This window comes from Nomascus leucogenys, chromosome 1a, assembly GCF_006542625.1.
Source record: "Nomascus leucogenys isolate Asia chromosome 1a, Asia_NLE_v1, whole genome shotgun sequence".
Classification (NCBI taxonomy): Eukaryota; Metazoa; Chordata; class Mammalia; order Primates; family Hylobatidae; genus Nomascus; species Nomascus leucogenys.
In genome coordinates, this window is record NC_044381.1 from 71,302,713 (window position 1) to 71,323,846 (window position 21,134).

The following is a 21,134-nucleotide window of genomic DNA, read 5'->3' on the forward strand; positions in this document are numbered from 1 at the left end:
TTGTATTCATTCAGTAGATACCTATTAAACATATACCATATAGTACAGTTGGTAATAAAGGTAGGACGGGTTGTCAATGGATGTTTAATACATAGTGATAAGCTATATTCAATTAAAAAAACCTTCAATTTGATTTCTTACGAAGTATACAGCTCTCCTAACTTCTAATTCTCCCTTTGAAAGCAAGCGTTCATCGTTTGAAATAGCTCTGTCTGTCCCTACTACTGTTTACTGACATTTTCTACATTTTAGCATCAGACCAAGTTTTAGAAATTTTTATAACTTGATTATCTTCTCCTTCCACCAACCTGCCAAATGACTCTTGTTTATTTTGCCTCTCAGTTTGTCCAGATAAAGTTTATGGCTCACACAAATCTGGCCAGGTAGATACCAGTAACTCCAAAGGGGGAAAGAAGTGAGTAAAAAAAGAAAAGCTGGAAGTCTTTTAATGTTAACATTTTATTTAAACCAGTACAAGCACCATGCTTAACAAAAGACCGTCCAAAATAAACATGCAATATGAACTAGCAGAGACTGAAACCACAGCTTAAGGAGTTGTGCCAGTTGTTGGTTTTGTTAAACGATGACAGAGAACTGTTAAAATTCACAAGACTAAACCATTAATGTTTCAAGCCTCCTGAATGAGATTATCTTGGACCATCTAAATCAGTGGGAACTGCCCTGGCATGTTAATGATCTCAAACAATATTCAAGTAATTATATTTATATGAATTATACTCCAAAAAGCAATAAAATACAATTTCTATCGCAAGTTTACTGTATATGAGCACTGATTTGAAATGTCAAATGGCATAATAAAAACAAATTTCTCAAGAATATTCAGCTTGGGACCATTGGTTTTAAGCGGTCTAGAAGATTACTACATTCTTCCAGAAATACAAAATAAGATTTGTCCAGAAATGTTTGAAACACATCCTCACAAAAGTTGTAATGGCTCAAACTCTATAAATTCCAGTATTATCAGTCTATTGAACAAATAGGGAAAGCAACCATAGTAAGAATACTTGAATTGATAGAATATGAGTTACTCTCTACTTCCACCAAATATCAGCATTTAAACTCTTATGAAAATATCTATTCATCACTAGTCCACATATGGATTAATGACATTGCTCAGGTTTTAAAAGCAGTCCAAACATTTTTTAAGTACACCTTCCTTAATATCTATATGGGTTGGGGGGAAACAGCCAAATTTAATTTGGCAATAAACTCCCCTAACTGGAAATTTTTAGCTAAAGTGTCAGACAAGGATACAGTTTATGGCTACATTTGACTCCTGAAAATAGGAGATAAAGAGGGAGGGAAAAGTGCTGACACACATTTTGCCACACAGATTAGTAATGACAGTAAAAAATTTAGCAACACATTCTTAAACAAGAGTATGTTTAACTGCACTAGGCATTTAGTAAACTTTTAGAACTAGACAATTTGAACATTTATTTTAGAAGTCAATTAAACAAAAACAGTCAACCAACTTTTTTCCTAATATATGCGTCAATACCAGAACAAAGTGATCACTATTCAAAACTCAGACATTTTGGAATTTCAGCATAGTAACCTGAGAAGTTTTCTTCATATGTATTTTTGTTGTCATGGAAACCACACTAAATAATACTGTGATTACCAGTTGGTTCTATTTTGACATTAGATGCTATGCAGAACTTATGCAGGGCCAAAAATTTCAAAACTAACACTGACTTAGAAGACCACAAAGGAGGGTCCCAGGAAAAAAGTTGCTGCCAAAAAGGATTCAGATTTAAGGCTGAATGGGAATGGTTGTACCAGAAAGATAACGGAATGTAAAAACTGGAATTATGAAATCTGGAGTTATTATTTGGGAAATGGCAGAAAAAAGACAGTAAATAGGAAACATACTTGAAAAGAACAATGCAAAATTTAGTAAGATGAAAGGGAAATCTATACAAACGTTTGAGAACACTTTAGAGCATGGGATTTGTAAATCTCCCCATAGGACAGATGGAATAAAAATGTCCTACTGATCCTCTAACCTCAATCTGTTGTCTTGCCAAAAACATGTTATTAATTAGGAGTCAGACAAGCTCAAAAAAGCATGGTTTATCACAGCTCTTTGCTCCTGTTAAAGAGGGTAGCGGAACTAAGAGTGCTAATGTATGGCAGGTCAATATTATCTGACATTATGGAGGACCTCCAAATTTAAAAATAAACAAAACTAAAACATGCAAGACAAAATAAGGAACTTCATTAAAAAATACATTCTTGCAGCACTAGTTTCTCTTATTGCTGCAAACCAGGTGAAACAAAACCTCATTTCCTTCATTCAAAAACATTAAAAACACTCTCCACTCACTTGGATTACATGTGCATTCCTACAGAATTATATGCATGTTATTCTCCGATATCAAAATACCTGTTTAAAGAATTTTTAAACTTCCTGGGTGAGTTTTCTCTTCTCTCTGGAAATTGGAATAAAGAATCTTTTCCCTCCAAGAACCAAAACAAACACCTACTCTAGCACTTCCTCATCTCCAACTTTCTATTGCTTCCTGACTTCTAAATTAGTGAAGCCAAACAGTGTTGGGAACAGAAGATGTTCTATTCAATATCGCGAAAATTCCAACTATCTTTACTTCTCACAGAAACCTCAAAAATAAAATGCAAAGAACATATGAATGGAAAACATGCCAAAATTTAAATTTTGCTAGTTTTGAGATGACTAAGATATTCTTAATATAAGAATACACTCACCAAGTTTGGTTAGTTTTAGAGTCTGTAGACCTATTATCAAATTAATGCTCAATGGTTACTTATTTATTTGTTTTTACAAGTATGCCAAATATCAGAATCCTTGCTTTATGCCAAGAGTACCATCATCTAACAAGACTGGTTTAGTTAACTATTCAGGCATCCAGTTCAGAATATCTTCTGACATTTAGGATATAAGATGTGATTGCTATTGAAGTGTTAATGTTATTAACTATGGCCAAAGTTTTAAGATAATTTTTTCCTATGGCACAAACTAATCACAAGTATACCCAAAATTGTAACTCTCGACTGCCATATATTCACCAATGCAAGCAGATAGTTGGAATTTTTAAAATATGAAGTTGATTTTATTACAAATTTCAGATATACACGCTAGAAAATTATTTTATTTGGACCCTTTAAAAAAGTATTAATTTCACCAAATCTGGAATACTGGCAGTGTAAAAGTCTTAAACTAACTTTAAAGCTAAGAAATCAAAGGCACAGTATTAACACATTTAAAATAATTAGTGTTCACAGGACATTAAGAGGTGCTTTATAAATAAAGTGTTATTAACCTAGATTCAAAACTGTCTAGAAATGACATAAAAGGAATGAAGCCCTTGATTATTACAACCCGCCAATTTCTAAGACTAAGATGCTATAAGGAGAAAAGCTAACAGTCATAATTCTATCATGAAATCTAACTCCTGACCTTAAAAATGAGTGATTGATGAACACAGTTTCTAGACTTGATTAAAAAGATACAGGAAACCAAAGAAGATACAGAATTCATCAATGTACTTGTAATGCAGGTTACACTAAATTATTCATGGCTCAATACTGGGTCACTCAAGTCTTTGACCCCAAATGAATTTCAATGATTTGACAAGTGATAATACGCTATTTTCATAAATAAACTGCTAATATCCAGTATTTGTCAAAAGGAGGCAACTGTTGTCTCTCACAATCTAATACATCCACTTTCCAATGGTGTCTGTAAATAGTAACAAATTCTGAACCATAAGTTATAGAAATTAGTCACAAGAGTGCAAAAAGTCCCTGGAGAAAAGTAGTCCACCTAACAATTACCAATATAAGGAAACACTTTACAAAGTTTCATTACTATGAAGATGATTTCCTCTTTGTTCAAATTTTGCACAAATGAAGAATTTTTCTTTACTGCAGGAAACAAACTGTAAGTAACAGTGCATTTTTAGGCATAAATAAGTATTTATGTCTGGTTCCAGTATGGTCAGGTTAATACATAAATACTTTAGAAACACAGAAGTTCACATTAGTGGAAAAATCCAAGTTTCTCACGTAACCATTCTTCAGTTAGGTCTTCGGTATTTCTTATTTCAAATACCTTAAAAAAAAAAAATTAGGTCATACTTTGACACTCCAGAAAAAAAAAAGGCAAATATTTGAGGTTTTTTTTTATGTATTTGAGTATTATATACCAAATTATTTTTGGTTATATATTTGACTATTAAATACCAAATTCTGCTTCCTTTCATATTGTTCATGACTTAACCTGTGTAAATCAGATATACCTTTTAGGTAGAACTTCACTTCTTTTAAATGCTAAGTACTCAGTTACCAAAGTACAGCAATCAAGACAACATGAAACCAAAACTCTCCCAAAAGCACAAATCTGCAAATAGTCTAAAAGAGCAGTTCTGTAAATCTTATCTCCTAGAAGACATCCCAAGTATACACAATTAAAATCAATCTAGTTAGGAACTGAGGAACATACGCTGGTCTTCCGGAGTCTGAATGTCAAACGGAAATATCGGATGGAGATGGAGATCAGCCACAAATCTCTATCAAGAATCTGAATCAGGCCCAGAAAGTATAATGGCTATAGAAAAGCAATGTATTACAGCAGAAAGGATGGGATTTGGAGCCAGATGTGAATCCTAAGTCCTAGACAGAGCTAAATCCTAGCTCTGTCTAAATTTACTGTTAGGCAACCCTGAGCAAGTCATTCATCCGCTGGGTCTGTTTTCCTATCTACAGAATATCTCACGGGGCTGTTGTAAGGATTCAATGAGATTATCTGTAAAAGTAACTTGTAAACTGTAATCTCTCAACTTCAGCACTGTAGGGCATCCCCAGGATTAGAACAGACTTGAGGCTGTTAACAGCTCCTTCTTAATCGCCCAAACTGTTAAAGCAACTCCAGTGTTCCTGTGTTACAAATTAGGAAAAAGTAATGTCTATAAAGCAGTGGTAACAATCACATGGGCTAAGGGGAAACAGCAGAGGGCACTTAAAGGCATTCCAGAGTTGATTATTAAGCACCCAAGGGGAAAATACTGATGCTGTTCTTAAAATAAAACTCGAAAGGAAATCCTGTCTAACAGTTTTAGCAATATAATATTCTATTTCAAAACCTTAAGTGCATATACTTTTTCAATTCAAACTAATATGTGGAAGTTAAATAAAGTTTGAGAGCCAAGTACCTCTCTTACCTTTAACTTTCAAAAATACCATAAAATAGGGACATGTTAAATCTTAAAGCAAGTTCTCATATAAAACAGAATGTTCTACCTTTATTAATATTCTTAACAATTTTATATTTGGAAACAATACAATTAACTGCATAATACTGAATTCCAGCACAGAACTCGGTTCATTTTAGACTATGGTAAAGGGTTCCGAGAAACTTCAATGCTGACCTTTATCTATTAGAAATTATCTTATGGCAGATAAAATAAATCTCAATAGATTTAATAGTTACAGTGGCTTTCTAAAACTGCCTATATTTTGAATGTGATTTCTTCCAATCAACTTATTCAAAAAATACACTTTGGTTCAAGCGCTTCTATCTCATTCTATTTCCAGTTAACAAAAAGCTTTGGCTAACTTACTAATCTGGTCTAAATAACCCCACCTGCACAAAAAATACTCCTTTAGACTATTTTAGCTCTTGCTTTATAGTCTAAAGGAAAATATTGTCTCAACAAGTAAATCAAATATAAATACCACCTTGGTTAGTTCAGCTGTCTGGACTAGCTTATTCTTACTTCCAGCATACATCATCTGTTGTTCAGGCTTACATCCTAGAAAAGAGAGATTAGTGTAGAAATGAGACACAGATTTTGCGAAAGTTATGGGTTATCATTATTTTTATTTTTTAAAATGACACATTTAGGATTTCCTTTGCTATTGAGTTTACAGAATACATATGGGTTGTATTTTGAGTCTTACATTGCACACTGCCTACAGAAAGAGACAGTTAAGTTATAAATAAACAAGAACAAGTCTACAGGTTGGCAAAAATAAAGATTCTAGACATTTGTAGATCCTGACTTTTAGAGCCTTGCAAATAATTAAAAACTTTCTGCACTATCTTAACTTTGACACTAAATATCAAGATCAATTTTATAGATGACTAAAATATACAAGGTTTTGGGATGGTAGTGGACCAGTAGGGCACGGAGATCTGCTCTGATAAAAGTTTCACTCTGCCGATATATTAAGTTAAAAATATACTGCAGTATATTTTGAGTGGGAAGTAAATTATACAAATTATAAAGTTTGGAGAATAGCTCAGTGAGTGCAGCTTTTATTGCAGGCCTGAACAGTGGTGATAGAAGTTCTGGTGATAATGAATTCCTTAAATACCAGTAACCCATTTTAATACCCCATGTAAATTACTCTAGGACCATTCTCAAGATTATAAGCTTATCACTGTTAACCACTATTTAAAAGAAACACAAATATATACAATTATATGTGAAGTTCACATTTTTATAAGATTAAAATATAAAAAGAAAATACTTCTGATATATTAAAATGTCATCATGTTTCAAAATCCTTAAAATATATGTATGATTTGAGTCAACAATTACACGTCTAGAAATTTATCCTAAGAAAATAAGTTCTAAGAGATGATGCTTCATTCTTTCTAGGGATGCATGCACACAGGCACATGGACACACATAGACACAGACCCTCCTCAATTTAGGTTATTCAACAATGTCCATCTTTAAAAACAGCATAAAATTTGTCTAGTATAAAATGGCTTAATTTGATCTAAGCCAAATACGTGTTATTTAAAGAAATTCACTTACCAACAGGACTGGAGAAAATAAAGCACAGCGGATATGAAACTCTTCCATCATCATGTTGATATTTATAACTATACACAATGAAGGTTTTTCTCAAGTTAAAGAAACTAAAGTTACTGCTCTCAGACAGGTATTTACCAATACCTGGGGAGCTACTGAGCTGCAAGTTTCTGTCCTATTCTTTTGGGCCACACCTTCATTATTATCTTTCCACAAAATTAAATGGGTCCCAAGGATAAGTTATAAAATCACATAATCTCTCAAAAAATTTAACTATTTTTTTTTTTTTTGAGACGGAGTCTCGCTCTGTCGCCCAGGCTGGAGTGCAGTGGCGCAATCTCGACTCACTGCAAGCTCCGCCTCCCGGGTTCACGCCATTCTCCTGCCTCAGCCTCTCCGAGTAGCTGGGACTACAGGCGCCTGCCACCACGCCCAGCTAATTTTTTTGTATTTTTAGTAGAGACGGGGTTTCACCGTGGTCTCGATCTCCGGACCTCGTGATCCGCCTGCCTCAGCCTCCCAAAGTGCTGGGATTACAAGCGTGAGCCACCGCGCCCGGCAAAAAATTTAACTTTTTAAAGTACAAGTTTAATACAGATTATTTTCTTCTCAATTTTTATTGTACACACGTTATAATAAAGGAAATAGTTTAAAAAAGAAAATCATTCATCCCACGAATAAACCAACTTTTCATTTTTCTTAGTCTAGTATACGCATACATATTTTAATTTGGTTGTGATCATGACACAGAAGGATACTTTTAGATGTTTAACAAATGAGCTCACAAACAGGTCTGACCACTAAAGAAAATAAATCTTTTAAAGCACTAAGAAAAGGATATCGAGGTTGTCGTTCAGGTAGTTCATCTTTAAGTTCATCTGGTGAAATGCCCTGGCACCACAGAGAAAAGCAACTTTTAAACATTTTCTTACCCATAAGTCCTTAAGAGATACACCAAGCACCCATTCTACTAACAGTTATAAATTTGTTGCCACATGCTACAAAATAAAACTTTATCTTACTAAATTATACATAAACTCAGGTTACTAAATTCTCAATCCAATCAAAGCCTCCTTCTGCCCACTTGGCTTCGTTCCATTTATTAACTAAATATGGGGCTGGGAGGCACAGATTCTATGCTTATGTTCCTGCTGTCAGGAAATACTGAATGACATAAGCCAGTATCTTAGCGGAAAGAAACAATGTCTGATTTCAGAAAAAAGAATTGAATTATTTTTATTCTAGTTACTTAATTTGACAAATCAGGTATTTAAATTGTAGGGTTTTAGGTTTTAAGTACTAGTCAAGCAACTTAGAAGCAAGTTACAAAGTTGACTCACTTCTTACTCAGTATACCACCCCACCTTATACCACTTATTACACTGGACTTCACTAATGCTTTTAAACAAGGTAGTTACATTAGCAATATAACATACTACACAATTAGCACATGCTCTTATGTATAATGAGCATGTATTTAAAGGAGGTTCAAGATTGTTTTAGAAGCACATGTAACTAATATAGCATTTTTTGAGAAATAATAATTACTTAACTATAAAATTGTATTTAATTCATTGAACAAACCTCAAGCTCCTCATCCAGTACCACCAGGCGTTTATCCTTGTCAATCTTCACTAAAATAAAAATCAAGTATGAGTAAGCTGGGATTCTAATGTGACCTTGACCTACCCAACCCACACAATCTCAGCCTTTTTTTTGGACATTTAAAATTAAAACATCAAGAAACATAAGCACATAACTAATTCAAAGTTTTAGTTTACGGCTTATTAGCTAGCTTTGCTTTTCAAGCAGTCAGCTTTTAAAAGCTTTTACCCATAATTCTCAGTACCTAATTTGCTTATTTAGAACTTGTTGTTAATTTCTTACATTTCCTGTGTATATGAAGAACTTTGTAACTCAAATGCAACTTCTAGATAATAAGAAAAAGCCTGAAAGGGTAACTGTAACAGATTGGTCTATATGCAACATGGTCAGAACTGCAAGGGAAAAAGTGCCTGATCAGGGATCAAAATAGAGAAACCCCAAAATTCCTGGCTTCTCCAAGGTCAGGATTTCATGGCACGGTATCATTATTCTGAGAAAGTGAATGACCAAATAGAAGTGATAACTACATTCAAATATATCTAATGTAATCCAAAGCTAAATCAAAATAAGTTTAGATACTCTATGCCTCTATTCTTTCCTGTTACTCTGGCAAAGTTGACCGTGTTTGGTTTTGCACCAATTTGATAGTAAATCTTGTGAGATAATAATATAATCTCAAATAGTTTCAGCTTTTGCAGTAAAATGGCACTAACACACATTTTCACTTTGATTTTTTTTTCACTTTTAAGAACCATACGTCGACATTGCAGTATTTATTTGTAATGAAATCAGAATTCATGACAAGTTGTCATGACCTCTGATTAAATCACATCTGCCAGATGCATCGCTGTTAAGCATGGTCTCTAGAGTTTTACATTTTCACCCCCTCATCCTTTCCTCATCTTTCTAAATCACTACCTACATATTAAATACTGCCTATGAATACAAGGGAAATCTGCATAATGTCAGATATAGCTCACAGTGGGAGAAGCAATATGCAAATCACTTTTTCCATTTTCAGAAGACAGTGCCAGTGCCACTTAAAAGTACTCTTCCTGAAACCAGAGTTCAAATCTACAGCTGGAATAATGCCCAAAGTCACTATGCACACAATGCTGAACTTTGTCATTTTAGGTGTAGGCAAAGGTTCCTGTTTGAGGATGAATGGCCAGGCTATTTTTAGTCCCCCAAGAAGGATGGGTTGGATGGGTCACTACAAATGGGAATCCTCATTACCCAAGGACCAAGACGACCGCCTTCTCCAGAGCTGTACAGGCAGCTGACAAAAGGACTATGGGGGAGGCGGGACAATCCACCTCTGTTCTGTGACATTAGAATTAGCTGCTACTTATTTTTTAAAGTGATCTAAAGGTGGTGGTGGGGAAATGAAACAGAGGAAGTAACATTGCTTTCCAACGGTTCAGTTCATTCAATGTAGCTACAAGATTAAAAACAAATTAAGACCATGTAACTTTGAGGCAATCACTTTTAGCTTACTTATAATAGCAGCGTTGTTCGTTTCTTTGCGAAAACGAAACTTTCTCAGCTTTTCCACTAAATCTTCAGCAACATCACAAACAACCAAAGACTCACTCTATAAAAGAAAGAAAAAAAAACACATATAAAATGCCATGACTTCAATATATGTAAATGTTAAAGTTATGAAACCTAATACCTTTATAATGCATACTGACATTCACAAATGTCAATTAAGTGAAAGCATTAAAGTAAATACATGAACACTTAAAAGAACTTTAAAATCAACCAACCTTTGGATCTACATTGCTTAATCCTACACATTTGTTCATCTCATATATGTAAGGTATACTTTAGCTTTCTCTTTAGCTAATGAATGTCTCAAAAACCACACACATAATAATGTGCAATGTCATCAGAACTGGAGAGGAAGGGAAGAATATGGAGAAAGTCAAGAATCACTGTCTGCTGTTAGAAAGGAAGTCAAGCATACTATTTTTACACAGTGAAGGAAGAACAAGAAAATAATCTGATTATACTTAGAATTAATAAATTTTTTTTGTCCTCACAATTAAAGGGGAAAAAAACAATACAAGCAACGAAAGTGTTAAAAATCCCATAAGAGTAAAGACCAATAATATTTTATATTATAATTAAATGATTATAGAGATATAAAAAGGAGCTACTAAGAATGTGCAAAAGAAATAAAAGCAGAGACAAAAAGAAACATCGCACTTGATAGCACAGAAATACAAAGAATCATTAGAGACTATTATGAACACTGTAACAAAATGGAAAACCTGGAAGCAATGGATAAATTCTTGGACACACACAATCTACCAAGACTGAACCATGAAGAAATAGAAAACCTGAACAAACCAATAATGAGTAACGAGACTGACATAGTAATAAAGTCTCCCATCAAAGAAAAACTCAGGATCTGACAGCTTCACTGCTGAATTCTACCAAAGATTTAAAACACCACTTCTATTCAAACTATTCAAAAAAATTGAAGGGGAGAACATACCTCCAAGCTCATTCTACAAGAACAGCATTACCCTGATACCACAACCAGACAAGTATACAACAAAAAAAAAAACTATAGGTCAACATCCTTGATGAACATAGATGCAAAAATCCTTAACAAAATACTAGAAAACCAGATGCAACAACACATTAAAAAGATCATTCACCATGATCAAGTGGGATTATCCCAGAGATGTAAGAATGGTTCAACATGGGCAAATCAATAAATGTGATACATTACATTAACAGAATAACAAAAATCATATCATTTCAAGAGATGCTGAAAAAACATTTGATAAAATTCAACATCCTTTCATTATAAAAACACTCAACAAATTGGGTATAGAAAGAACACACCTCAAAACAATAAAGGCCATATATGACAAACCCACAGCTGACAGCATACTAAATGGGGAAAAACTGAAAGCTTTTACTCTAAGTTCTGGAGTAAGACAAGGATGCCCAATTGTACCACTTTTATTCAACATAGTACTGGGAGTCCTAGCCAGAGCAGTTAGGGAAGAGAAAGAAATAAAAGACTTCCAAGTTAGAAAAAAAGAAGTCAAATTATCCTTGTTTACAACAACATGATCTTATATTTAGAAAAAGCTAAAGACTCCATTAAAAAAAAACAAAACTGTTAGAGCTGATAAATGAATTCAGTAAAGTTTAGGATACAAAATCAACATACAAAAATCAGTAGCATTTATACACAACAACAGGAAACAATCTGAAAAAGAAATCAAGAAAGCAATCTCACTTAAAATAGCTACAAAAAATTTAGGAATAAATTTAACCAAAGAAGTGACAGATCTCTACAGTGAAAATTATAAAACACTGATGAAACAAATTGAAGAGAACATACAAAAATGGAAAGATTCCAAGCTCATAGATTACAAGACATAATACTGTTAAAATGTCCATACTAACCCAAAGTGGTCTACAGATTCAATGCAATCCCCATCAAAATACCAATGACATTCTTAACAGCAAGAGAGAAAAGATCCTAAAATTTGTAAGGAACCACAAAAGACTGTGAACAGCCAAAGCAACCCTCAGCAAAAAGAACAAAGCTGGAGGCATCGCAGTACTTCAAAATATACTACAAAACAATAGTTACCAAAACAGCATGATCCTGGCATAAAACCACACACACAGGCCAAAGAAACAGAATAGAGAACCCAGAAGTAAATCCACATATTTATAGCCAACTCATTTTGGACAAAGATGCCAAAAATATACACTGGGGAAAGGACACTCTCCCCAATAAATGATGCTGGGAAAGTCAGATAGCTATATGCAGAATAAAACCAGACCCCGGGCCGGGCACAGTGGCTCATGCCTGTAATCCCAGCACTTTGGGAGGACGAGGTGGGCAGATCATGAGGTCAGGAGTTCGAGACCAACCTGGCTAACACGGTGAAACCCCGTCTCTACTAAAAATACAAAAATTAGCTGGGCGTGGTGGCCAGCACCTGTAATCCCAGCTGCTCGGGAGGCTGAGGCAAGAGAATCGCTTGAACCCAGGAGGCGGAGGTTACAGTGAGCCAAGATTGCACCACTGCACTCTAGCCTGGCGACAGAGTGAGACTCCATCTCAAACACAAAAACAAAAAAAAACCCAAACAGACCCCAACTCTTAGCATATACAAAAATCAAATCAAAATGGATTAAAGACTTAAATGTAAGATCTGAAACTATACAACCAGTAGGAGAAAACACTGGGCAATTGCTTCAGGACATTGGTCTGGGCAAAGATTTTCTTGAGTAAGACCTCAAAAGCACAGACAACTAAAGCAAAATAGACAAATGAGATCATATCAAGCTAAAAAGCTTCTGAGAGGAAAGAAAACAATCAACGAGTGAAGAGACAACCTACAGAATGGGAGAAAATATCTGCAAATTCTCCACTCAACAAGGGATTAATAATCAGAATATACAAGGATCTCAAACAACTCAATAGCAAAAAATTCCCATTTAGTCCTAATAATAGTTAACATGTATCAGACCCTATGAGAGAAACACTGTGTTATATCCTTTACATAGATTTCCCTTTATGCTCAAAACAATCTCACGAAACATACTATTATTACTCCCATTTTGCAAGAAACTAAGGTTTAGAGAGGTTGAATATCTTTCCCCAATTACAGAGCTAGTGGAGCCAGGATTCAACCCAGGCAGCCTATCTTAACTCACTCTCTCTTAACCACTACAAAGGAGGTGGTGACAGATTGGATATTGGGGGTGGGGGTGGAGTGTGAGTAAGCAAAAAAAGGGTTACCAAGATAACTCCTTGGCTTCTGGCTGGTATAACAGATTGTCTTGTATGACAGACAGAAGACCAGGTTTGAGGAGAAAGGGCATGAGTTCTACTTTGGACAAACTGAGGTGGCTTCGAGGAGCCCAAGTTGAGGAAAAGCTTCCCAGGGCAATGGTAACTAAATATTGAAATATTAATATATAGATCTGGGGCCGGGTGCGGTAGCTCACGTCTGTAATCTCAACACTTTGGGAGGCCGGGGCAGGTGGATCACTTGAGGTCAGGAGATTGAGACCATCCTGGCTAACACGGGGAAAGCCCGTCTCTACTAAAAATACAAAATTAGGGCCGGGCGCGGTGGCTCACGCCTGTAATCCCAGCACTTTGGGAGGCCGAGGCCGGCGGATCACGAGGTCAGGAGATCGAGACCATCCTGGCTAACACAGTGAAACGCAGTCTGTACTAAAAACACAAAAACAAAATTAGCCGGGCGTGGTGGCGGGAGCCTGTAGTCCCAGCTACTCGGGAGGCTGAGGCGGGAGAACGAACGGCGTGAACCCGGGAGGCGGAGCTTGCAGTGAGCCGAGATCGCACCACTGCACTCCAGCCTAGGCGACAGAGCGAGACTCCATCGCAAAACAAACAAACAAACGAAATTAGCCGGGCGTGGAGGCATACGCCTGTAATACCAGCTACTTGGGAGGCTAAGGCAGGAGAACTGCTTGAACCCGGGAGACGGAGGTTGCAGTGGGACGAGATCGCGCCACTGCACTCCGGCCTGGGCAACAAAAGTGAAACTCCGCCTCAAAAAAAAAAAAAAAGTACACACAGATCTGGATTGGATCTCAGAAGTAAGGTCTTCTGAACTGTAAATTCACAAGTCATCTGAATATAGATGGTAAATGAAGCCATACTTTAGGATAAAGAATACAGAATGGAAAATGAAGGACTAGGATGAAGCCTGAGACTCCTTCGAGCTTTGTCCAGGGAAAGGAGAATAGTCTGCAAGGGAAACAGATGGACCAGTAGGAGAAGTAGGAGGAGCTCCGTATCCCAGAAGCCAAGAGGGAAGAATGAAGGAAGAGAATGCTTCAAAAACAAGAGAGTGTAACACTCTGGAATGCAGCTGAAAGGTCAGAGAAGATGAAAACTGAAAAGAATCCATTCGATTCAGTGACCATGACAAGATCTATTCGATGAAAATGGGTTGAGAATTGAGTGGATGGTCAGAGAGAGCAGTGTTTTGTTGTTGTTTCTAATGAAATTTACGCATATTTAAAAACCTAATGGGATGGAATCAAAAGATCCTTGATGGCGATTTATTTAATTCTCCACTTTATTTTTATGCTTGGGATCCATCCCATGTAAGAACAGAAGCCATAGCCCCCAGAACCAACAAAACTAAAGCTATTGACAATTACTTTAAGGCCCAGTGCCAAAGCTTTGGGTCGAAAGGTTTCCAACTGCCATAGGAAAACAAAGATAAGGAGAAATCCTCTGTAGGAAGCTAGGGAAAGGAGCAGACAGAAAGAAGCTAAGGTGAGGCCGAGAGAATTCAATCGGAATTCGAGTCCTCCCCCAAAACGCCGCCAGGTGGAAGATGCTCGGGGCCCACCAACCCCTGGAACCTGGCCACGGCCCTGGCAGGGAAAGCAGGATTTGGGGGAGCCCTCCGATGGGGCAGACCCCTTTCCCTCCAATCTACAGCTCAGAAGCTGAAGCCCTCCCTCCAGAAGGGCCTGGCGAGGGGCCTCCCCAACCCCCCTGCTCGTGGCCGCACCCTAGTCCCATGGCCCGCTGGGCGGGTCCACCCCGGGCCCAGCTGGAAGATGCTGCCCTGAGGCGCGGCGGCGGCGGCAGAGGCCAAGTACTCTCGCTGTGGGCACTGGCCAGCTGCTGGCGGAAGCGGCCGCCGAGCCCTCCCGGGCGCTGCCCGCCGCCGCCGGCTCCGGAAACCGGGAAAACCCGGCAGGCCGGCTCGCCCAGCCCTCCGGCCCCCGCCCTCCCAGCGGCAACTCACCATTTTCCTTCCGGCCGTCAGCGGCTCGTCGCCTGCACTCGGGCTCCTTTAAGAATGGCACGGCGGCCGCCTCCCTTCCTGCCCCGGCGCCTGGCCCAGTCGCCCCCACCTATCAAGGCGGCCTCAGCGGGCCGGCACGTGACGGCGGACGGCAATAGACGCGGCTCAAAATTAGCCAGAATGAGATCGCCTGTTTTTTTTTTTTTTTTTTTTTCTTTTCCCTGCGCCCTCTAGAGGAGGATGCTCTGCCTTGCAGCAAGTGAGAAACAAACCCAAGGTGCATACTTAAAAGTCATGCCAGTTCCCCGGACCTTTTTAACAGTCTTCAAGCTCTGAGAGCATGTTAATGGTGACATCAATGTTTTCAATGGTAAATGTGTGTAGTGACCGCAGCCTACCTTCCAAATTTGATCTCCCTCAAATCTAGGCACACCTCCTTTCCTCCCACCCTCTCCAGAACCCCACCTCTTACCACGGCTGCCTTCCAGGACTTGGTTAATCAATCTCTCTCTCTCTTTCTCTCTCTCTCTCTCTCTCTCTCTCTCTCCCTCCTTCTCCCTGCCCCTTTCCCTCTTTCTCTCTCACACACACTTCTTCTCTCTCTCTCTCTCTCTCTCACACACACATTTCTTCTCTCTCTCGTCTTGCTGTGTTGCCCAGGCTGGAGTGCAGCGGCACGATTATAGCTCACAGCAGCCTCAAACTCCTGGGCTCAAGCAATCCTCCTACCTCAGCCTCCCCAGTAGCTGGGACTACAGCCGTGTGCCACCACACACCCGGCTAATTTTTAAATTTTTTTGTAGAGATAGAGTCTCCCTATATTGCCCAAGCTGGTCTTGAACTCCTGGCCACAAACAGTCTTCCTGCGTGCCTCCCAAAGCGCTGGGATCACAGGCGTCAGCCACCACGCCCAGCCTCTTTCCCCCATACAAGGTATTTATTGAAGTATGAATGAATGATGATGGGTGTTTCAATGAGCACTCTTACAGGCCACTGCCTAAGTAAACATCGAGAAGTCTCTGTACCAGATGCAGACTTAGTGGAACAAGTCCAGTTTTGAATGCATGAAGAAAGTGGTTTGGGAGAAGTAAAGTTTAGGCTCTAGGATTCAACAGGTACCTTCAATAAAACAAACTGCCTGGGGCAGTACCTCATTTTGTTATGACCATGGGTTCTTGGTCTCTCAATGCATATTGACCTGAGGCCAAAAGAGTTTCTCCAGGCAAGGCTTCATTGGAGCTTATGCCGGAGCATAACATAACGGAGGCAGCATAAGAGAGTGAGAGAATTCCCTGACTGACTCTCCTAAAAGAGCACAACAAATTAGGGGTAGTTTAGGCAGGTCAGCATTATCTGTTTGCCAGGGTTGTCTTGAGTAATGGGCCACCCGATGGTCTGGTTTGCGGCAACAAGGCTGTGAATCAATTGTTCAACATTCCTCCCCAAGGTGGGACACTCTCAGCCTTGGTTATCTCCTAAGGCCAGTCACTGGAATTCTTTAAAAAAAGGACTATTAGCAGTAAGCAGTAAGGGTTTGTCATGAGTGGAAATGCATGAAAAAAAATGCTCTAGTGTAGTTGAGCTGAAGCCAAGCCCCATTTCTACTCTTTTTTATTTCCCCTTATAAGATTTTACCTTCCTTATTCTTAAGGAGAAAGGGCCAAAGATCTCATCTTCTAAAGCTACTTCCTGCTGAACAGGGTTGTCATCCCTGCTTAACCCTGGGGGGCATGGAAATCTCTCACCGACTGTTCTACAGACTTGAAGGGACTTGGAATAGTTGAAGCCTGGAAGACATAAACTTTAACATCTGAACCCCTATTGAATATAACAAATAATTATTTTTAAAGCCAAACAGCACCCAGTGATAACTAATAAAATGCTTAAGCTCAGTTTAATAATGATTGTAGGAAGAGATTAGATGCCATTTGGAATCTAAGTGAATAGTCTCCTGTTGTCTGAAACATAAGGCAACAGACTTTTAATAAAAGGCATTTCTATGGAAACAGAAAAAAACAAACGTTAATGGTGGGTATAATCTATCCAGATGTTAGACTCAAAGCATCTTTAGTTACGGAGGAGGAAGGCAGTGGCAATCTGACATGTTCTTCTTGCTTGTATCACAAGAAATAAGCTTCAGCTTGCAGGGCCTCAGAAAAAAAGGTAGTAGCAATTCTATAGAGTATAAGTCAGAAAAATGGAAGAAAAATTTGAAAACATTATTTTGGAGACTTGTAGCCCAGAAAGGTTTTAAGATTAAGTCCAAATTGTAGAAAATAATATTTTATTTTTATTTATTTTTTGAGACAGAGTCTCACTCTGTTGCCCAGACTGGAGTGCAGTGGCGTGATCTCAGCTCACTGCAGCCTCCACTTCCCATGTTCAAGCGACTCTCATGCCTCAGCCTCCCGAGTAGCTGGGACTACAGGTGTGTGCCACCACACCTGGCTAATTTTTTTTGTATTTTTAGTAGAGAAGGGGTTTCATCATGTTGGCCAGGTTGGTCTTGAACTCCTGACCTTAGTGATCTGCCCACCTCAGCCTCCCAAAGTGCTGGGATTAGAGGCATGAGCCACCACACCCAGCAGAAAATACTATTTTAAAAATACTCAAAAACAACAGACAAGACTAGAGTCTACCAGCAGGTGTATTATAATATTTCTCTCTCCAGTCTCTCATTTTTATCAGAGACAAATCAAGGTAGGACCAATTCGTAAAATAAGTTTTAATTTTATTATACTTGGCCTTATTATGTGTATAAAGTGCAGCAAGAATAATTATCTTTTAAATTGGCTTTGTTGGAACTTTTTCCATAAGGAATCTCAGATGAGACTTTTTAAAGCCTTGAGCAGGCTGGGCTGCAAATACCTGTATAAACTGGGTGAATTCCTCTCCTCTGGACATCCCAAGATAACTTGGAGCTTCTGGGCCTGTTAGAAAGTGACATTCTTGGATGAGTGCAGTGGCTCACACTTGTAATCCCAGCACTTTAGGAGGCCGAGGCAGGCAGATCACTTGAGCCCAGGAACTGGAGACCAGCATGGGCAACATGGTGAAACCCTGTCTCTACAAAAATTACAGGCCGGGCGCAGTGGCTCACGCTTGTAATCCCAGCACTTTGGGAGGCCAAGGTGGGCGGATCACGAGGTCAGGAGATCGAGACCACGGTGAAACCCCGTCTCTACTAAAAATACAAAAAATTAGGCGGGCCTGGTGGCGGGCGCCTGTAGTCCCAGCTACTCGGAGAGGCTGAGGCAGGAGAATGGCGTGAACCCGGGAGGCGGAGCTTGCAGTGAGCCGAGATTGCGCCACTGCACTCCAGCCTGGGCGACAGAGCGAGACTCCATCTCAAAAAAAAAAAAAAAAAAAAAATTACAAAAAAACAGTGGGGCATGGTGGTGTGCACCTGTGATGCCAGGTACTCAGGAGGCTGAAGTGGGAGAATTGCATGAGCCTGGGAGGTGGAGGTTGCAGTGACTGGGTGACAGAGTAAGACCCTGTCTTAAAATAAATAAATATAATAAAAAATAAAAAGAAAGTGACATTCTGTACATACCACAGATTGGGAACTCTATATAGGGACTGCATAGACTATGAGGCCAGTTTTCCTAAAGGACTCTCATGGGCTCTGTAAGTCAACTTTGATTCCCTAGTATATTTATATTTGAAAGCATGTCATTTCAGTGAAAGCCTTGGTAAAATAACCAGTGTTTCCAATTGTGTTCTGTTATCAAAGAAACAGATTCTTATTGCAATTATGCAACTAATTATGCAAATAACTGTATTGCCATAAGTTAAGAATACTCAGGAATAGTTTCCAAATTCTGGAGAAGTCAGATAGAAAGAAATATGCTCAGGCGTGGTGGCAGGTGCCCATAGTCCCAGCTACTGGGGAGGCTGAGGCAGAAGAATGGTATGAACCTGGGAGGTGGGGCTTGCAGTGAGCCGAGATTGCGCCACTGCACTCCAGCCTGGGAGACAGAGCGAGACTCCATCTTAAAAAAAAAAAAAAAGAAATATGCTCCAATTTTTGTTCACAAGATTATACCTTACTCAATTGTTAAAAGCCGTAAAAAGCTCAAAAGAAAAAAAAAAGTTTTCTTGACTCCAAAAATCAAAAGGATCAGCAACAATTCAAGCAAAAAGTCATAAAATGATTGTTTTAATCTTTTATTAGCTCAGTCCACGTAATTAACTTCTGTTCTTGATATTTGACACCTTAGCTCTCCAAGAGAGCCCTGGAAGTTTTTCCCTCTATTCTAATGACCCAGTCTCCAAAGTGATCAGAGAACTATATTTAAGAGTACCCATCAGTCTTATAGCTGATTATAAACTGCCTTTTGAAAAGGATCAAAACAAAATAACAGACCAAGTGAGGTGGCTCAAGCCTGTAGTTCTAGCACTTTGAGAGGCCAAGACTACAAGAAAGAATTCGACTGAGTGGCAGAGACAGAAGTGGAGACCGAGGCAAGTTTCAGAGCAGGAGTGAAATTTTATTAAAAAGCTTTAGAACAGTGAGGAAAGAAAAGAAGCTACGTACAATTTGGAAGAGGGCCAAGCAGTGTTTAACCTTGATCCTAGGGCCTTTACAGGCTGGCTCCTTTCCCACGATTCTTCCCTTAGGGTGGGCTGCCTACACCCACAGTGTCCCCCTTACCCCTGGGAAGTGCGCACACACGGTTTGTTTAGGATGTTGTATGCATGCCCATCTGAGGCTTTCTTCCTTTTTCCGGGGGAGTCCCCCCTCCTCCCAAAGTAATACTCTTAACATTTTGTCTCTTTTTTTTTTTTTTTGAGATGGAGTCTGGCTCTGTCACCAGGCAGAAGTGCAGTGGCGCCATCTCAGCTCACTGCAACCTCCCACTGCCTGGTTCAAGTGATTCTCCTGCTTCAGCCTCCGGAGTAGCGGGGATTACAGGTGCGAGCTACCGTGTCTGGCCGCCATTTTGTCTCTTAACGGGCATGCCTAGGAAGTTGTTTCTCCCTGGCGCCCGCATTCAGTTAACACTTTAGTGGAACAGGTGTGGACCATTAAGAACTAGTCTCTCCCTGGCATCAGCTCCCAATTTATCACTTTTAAGAGGCAATGTGATAATTGTCAAACCATCTCTCCAAGTTCCTGGTGGGTGGGGGAGAGCCCTCTCCTGCCCCACCCATGCCTGTCTAACTACCTGTAACAAGAGAAGGAGTTCATGACTTTAAAGCATCTAGTAAAGACAGTATCTGACCTGCCTAATTTAGATCAAATGCCTAAATTTTGAAGATGTTTTATTTTATTAATAATTTGTAAAACTGTCTTTACCAAAGATTACTAAAATAATGTGGACTAAAATGCATTAAAGCTTTTCTTTTGACCAAATATTTTATTTAAGCACTGAATTTTCTTTAAGCCAATTGATGAGAGCTCTTTTATATAAACATTACTCACACTACATATAAGCACAGACACAGGCAGAAGCAGGTCTGGTAGGGTTACACATTTTTCATTTGCCAGTTAAGTTTTTCTTTCCCATTTTAGACTATCAGTGTCTTGATTACCTGTTTTCTGCCTTAAACAGTTGTCAGCTAGGCAACTCTAAATTTGCATTTTTCAAAACACAACTCAGGTAAACAAGATACAGAATTCACATTTTACTCAAACGAAGAAAAAATGGCCTGAGTAAAAGTTAAGATGGCCAGGAAAAGCAGACATTCTTACACATCAAGATTTCCTTAAAGATATAAATTTTGAAAGTTAGATTACTGGATTTAGAGTGGAGCCTTTTAAAGAACAGAGACCAGAAAGCATGCAGTTTCTAAGACCTAATAGGTGGGCATGGCTGAAAGGCAGAACAGAACCCCAGAAGCCAAGGAGCTCATTTTTATACCAAATTTTGGGTTCTCAAAAAAAAGAAACCACTACAGGATGCGACAGTGTAATGCT

The 21,134-nt window shown here is 38.8% G+C and overlaps 1 protein-coding gene across 1 annotated transcript; it reads right to left on the bottom strand.

The window, feature by feature from the left end:
• Positions 1-440: 440 nt before the first annotated feature.
• Positions 441-15,384, bottom strand: GMFB (glia maturation factor beta). The gene is made up of 7 exons (XM_004087138.3): positions 15,212-15,384; positions 9,927-10,023; positions 8,409-8,458; positions 7,666-7,715; positions 6,828-6,910; positions 5,740-5,813; positions 441-4,114 (listed from the first exon to the last, which is right to left on the bottom strand). Exons 1-7 carry the CDS (start codon positions 15,212-15,214, stop codon positions 4,043-4,045), a joined length of 429 nt encoding a protein of 142 aa, XP_004087186.1. The 5' UTR covers positions 15,215-15,384; the 3' UTR covers positions 441-4,042.
• Between the last annotated feature and the right edge of the window lie 5,750 nt (positions 15,385-21,134).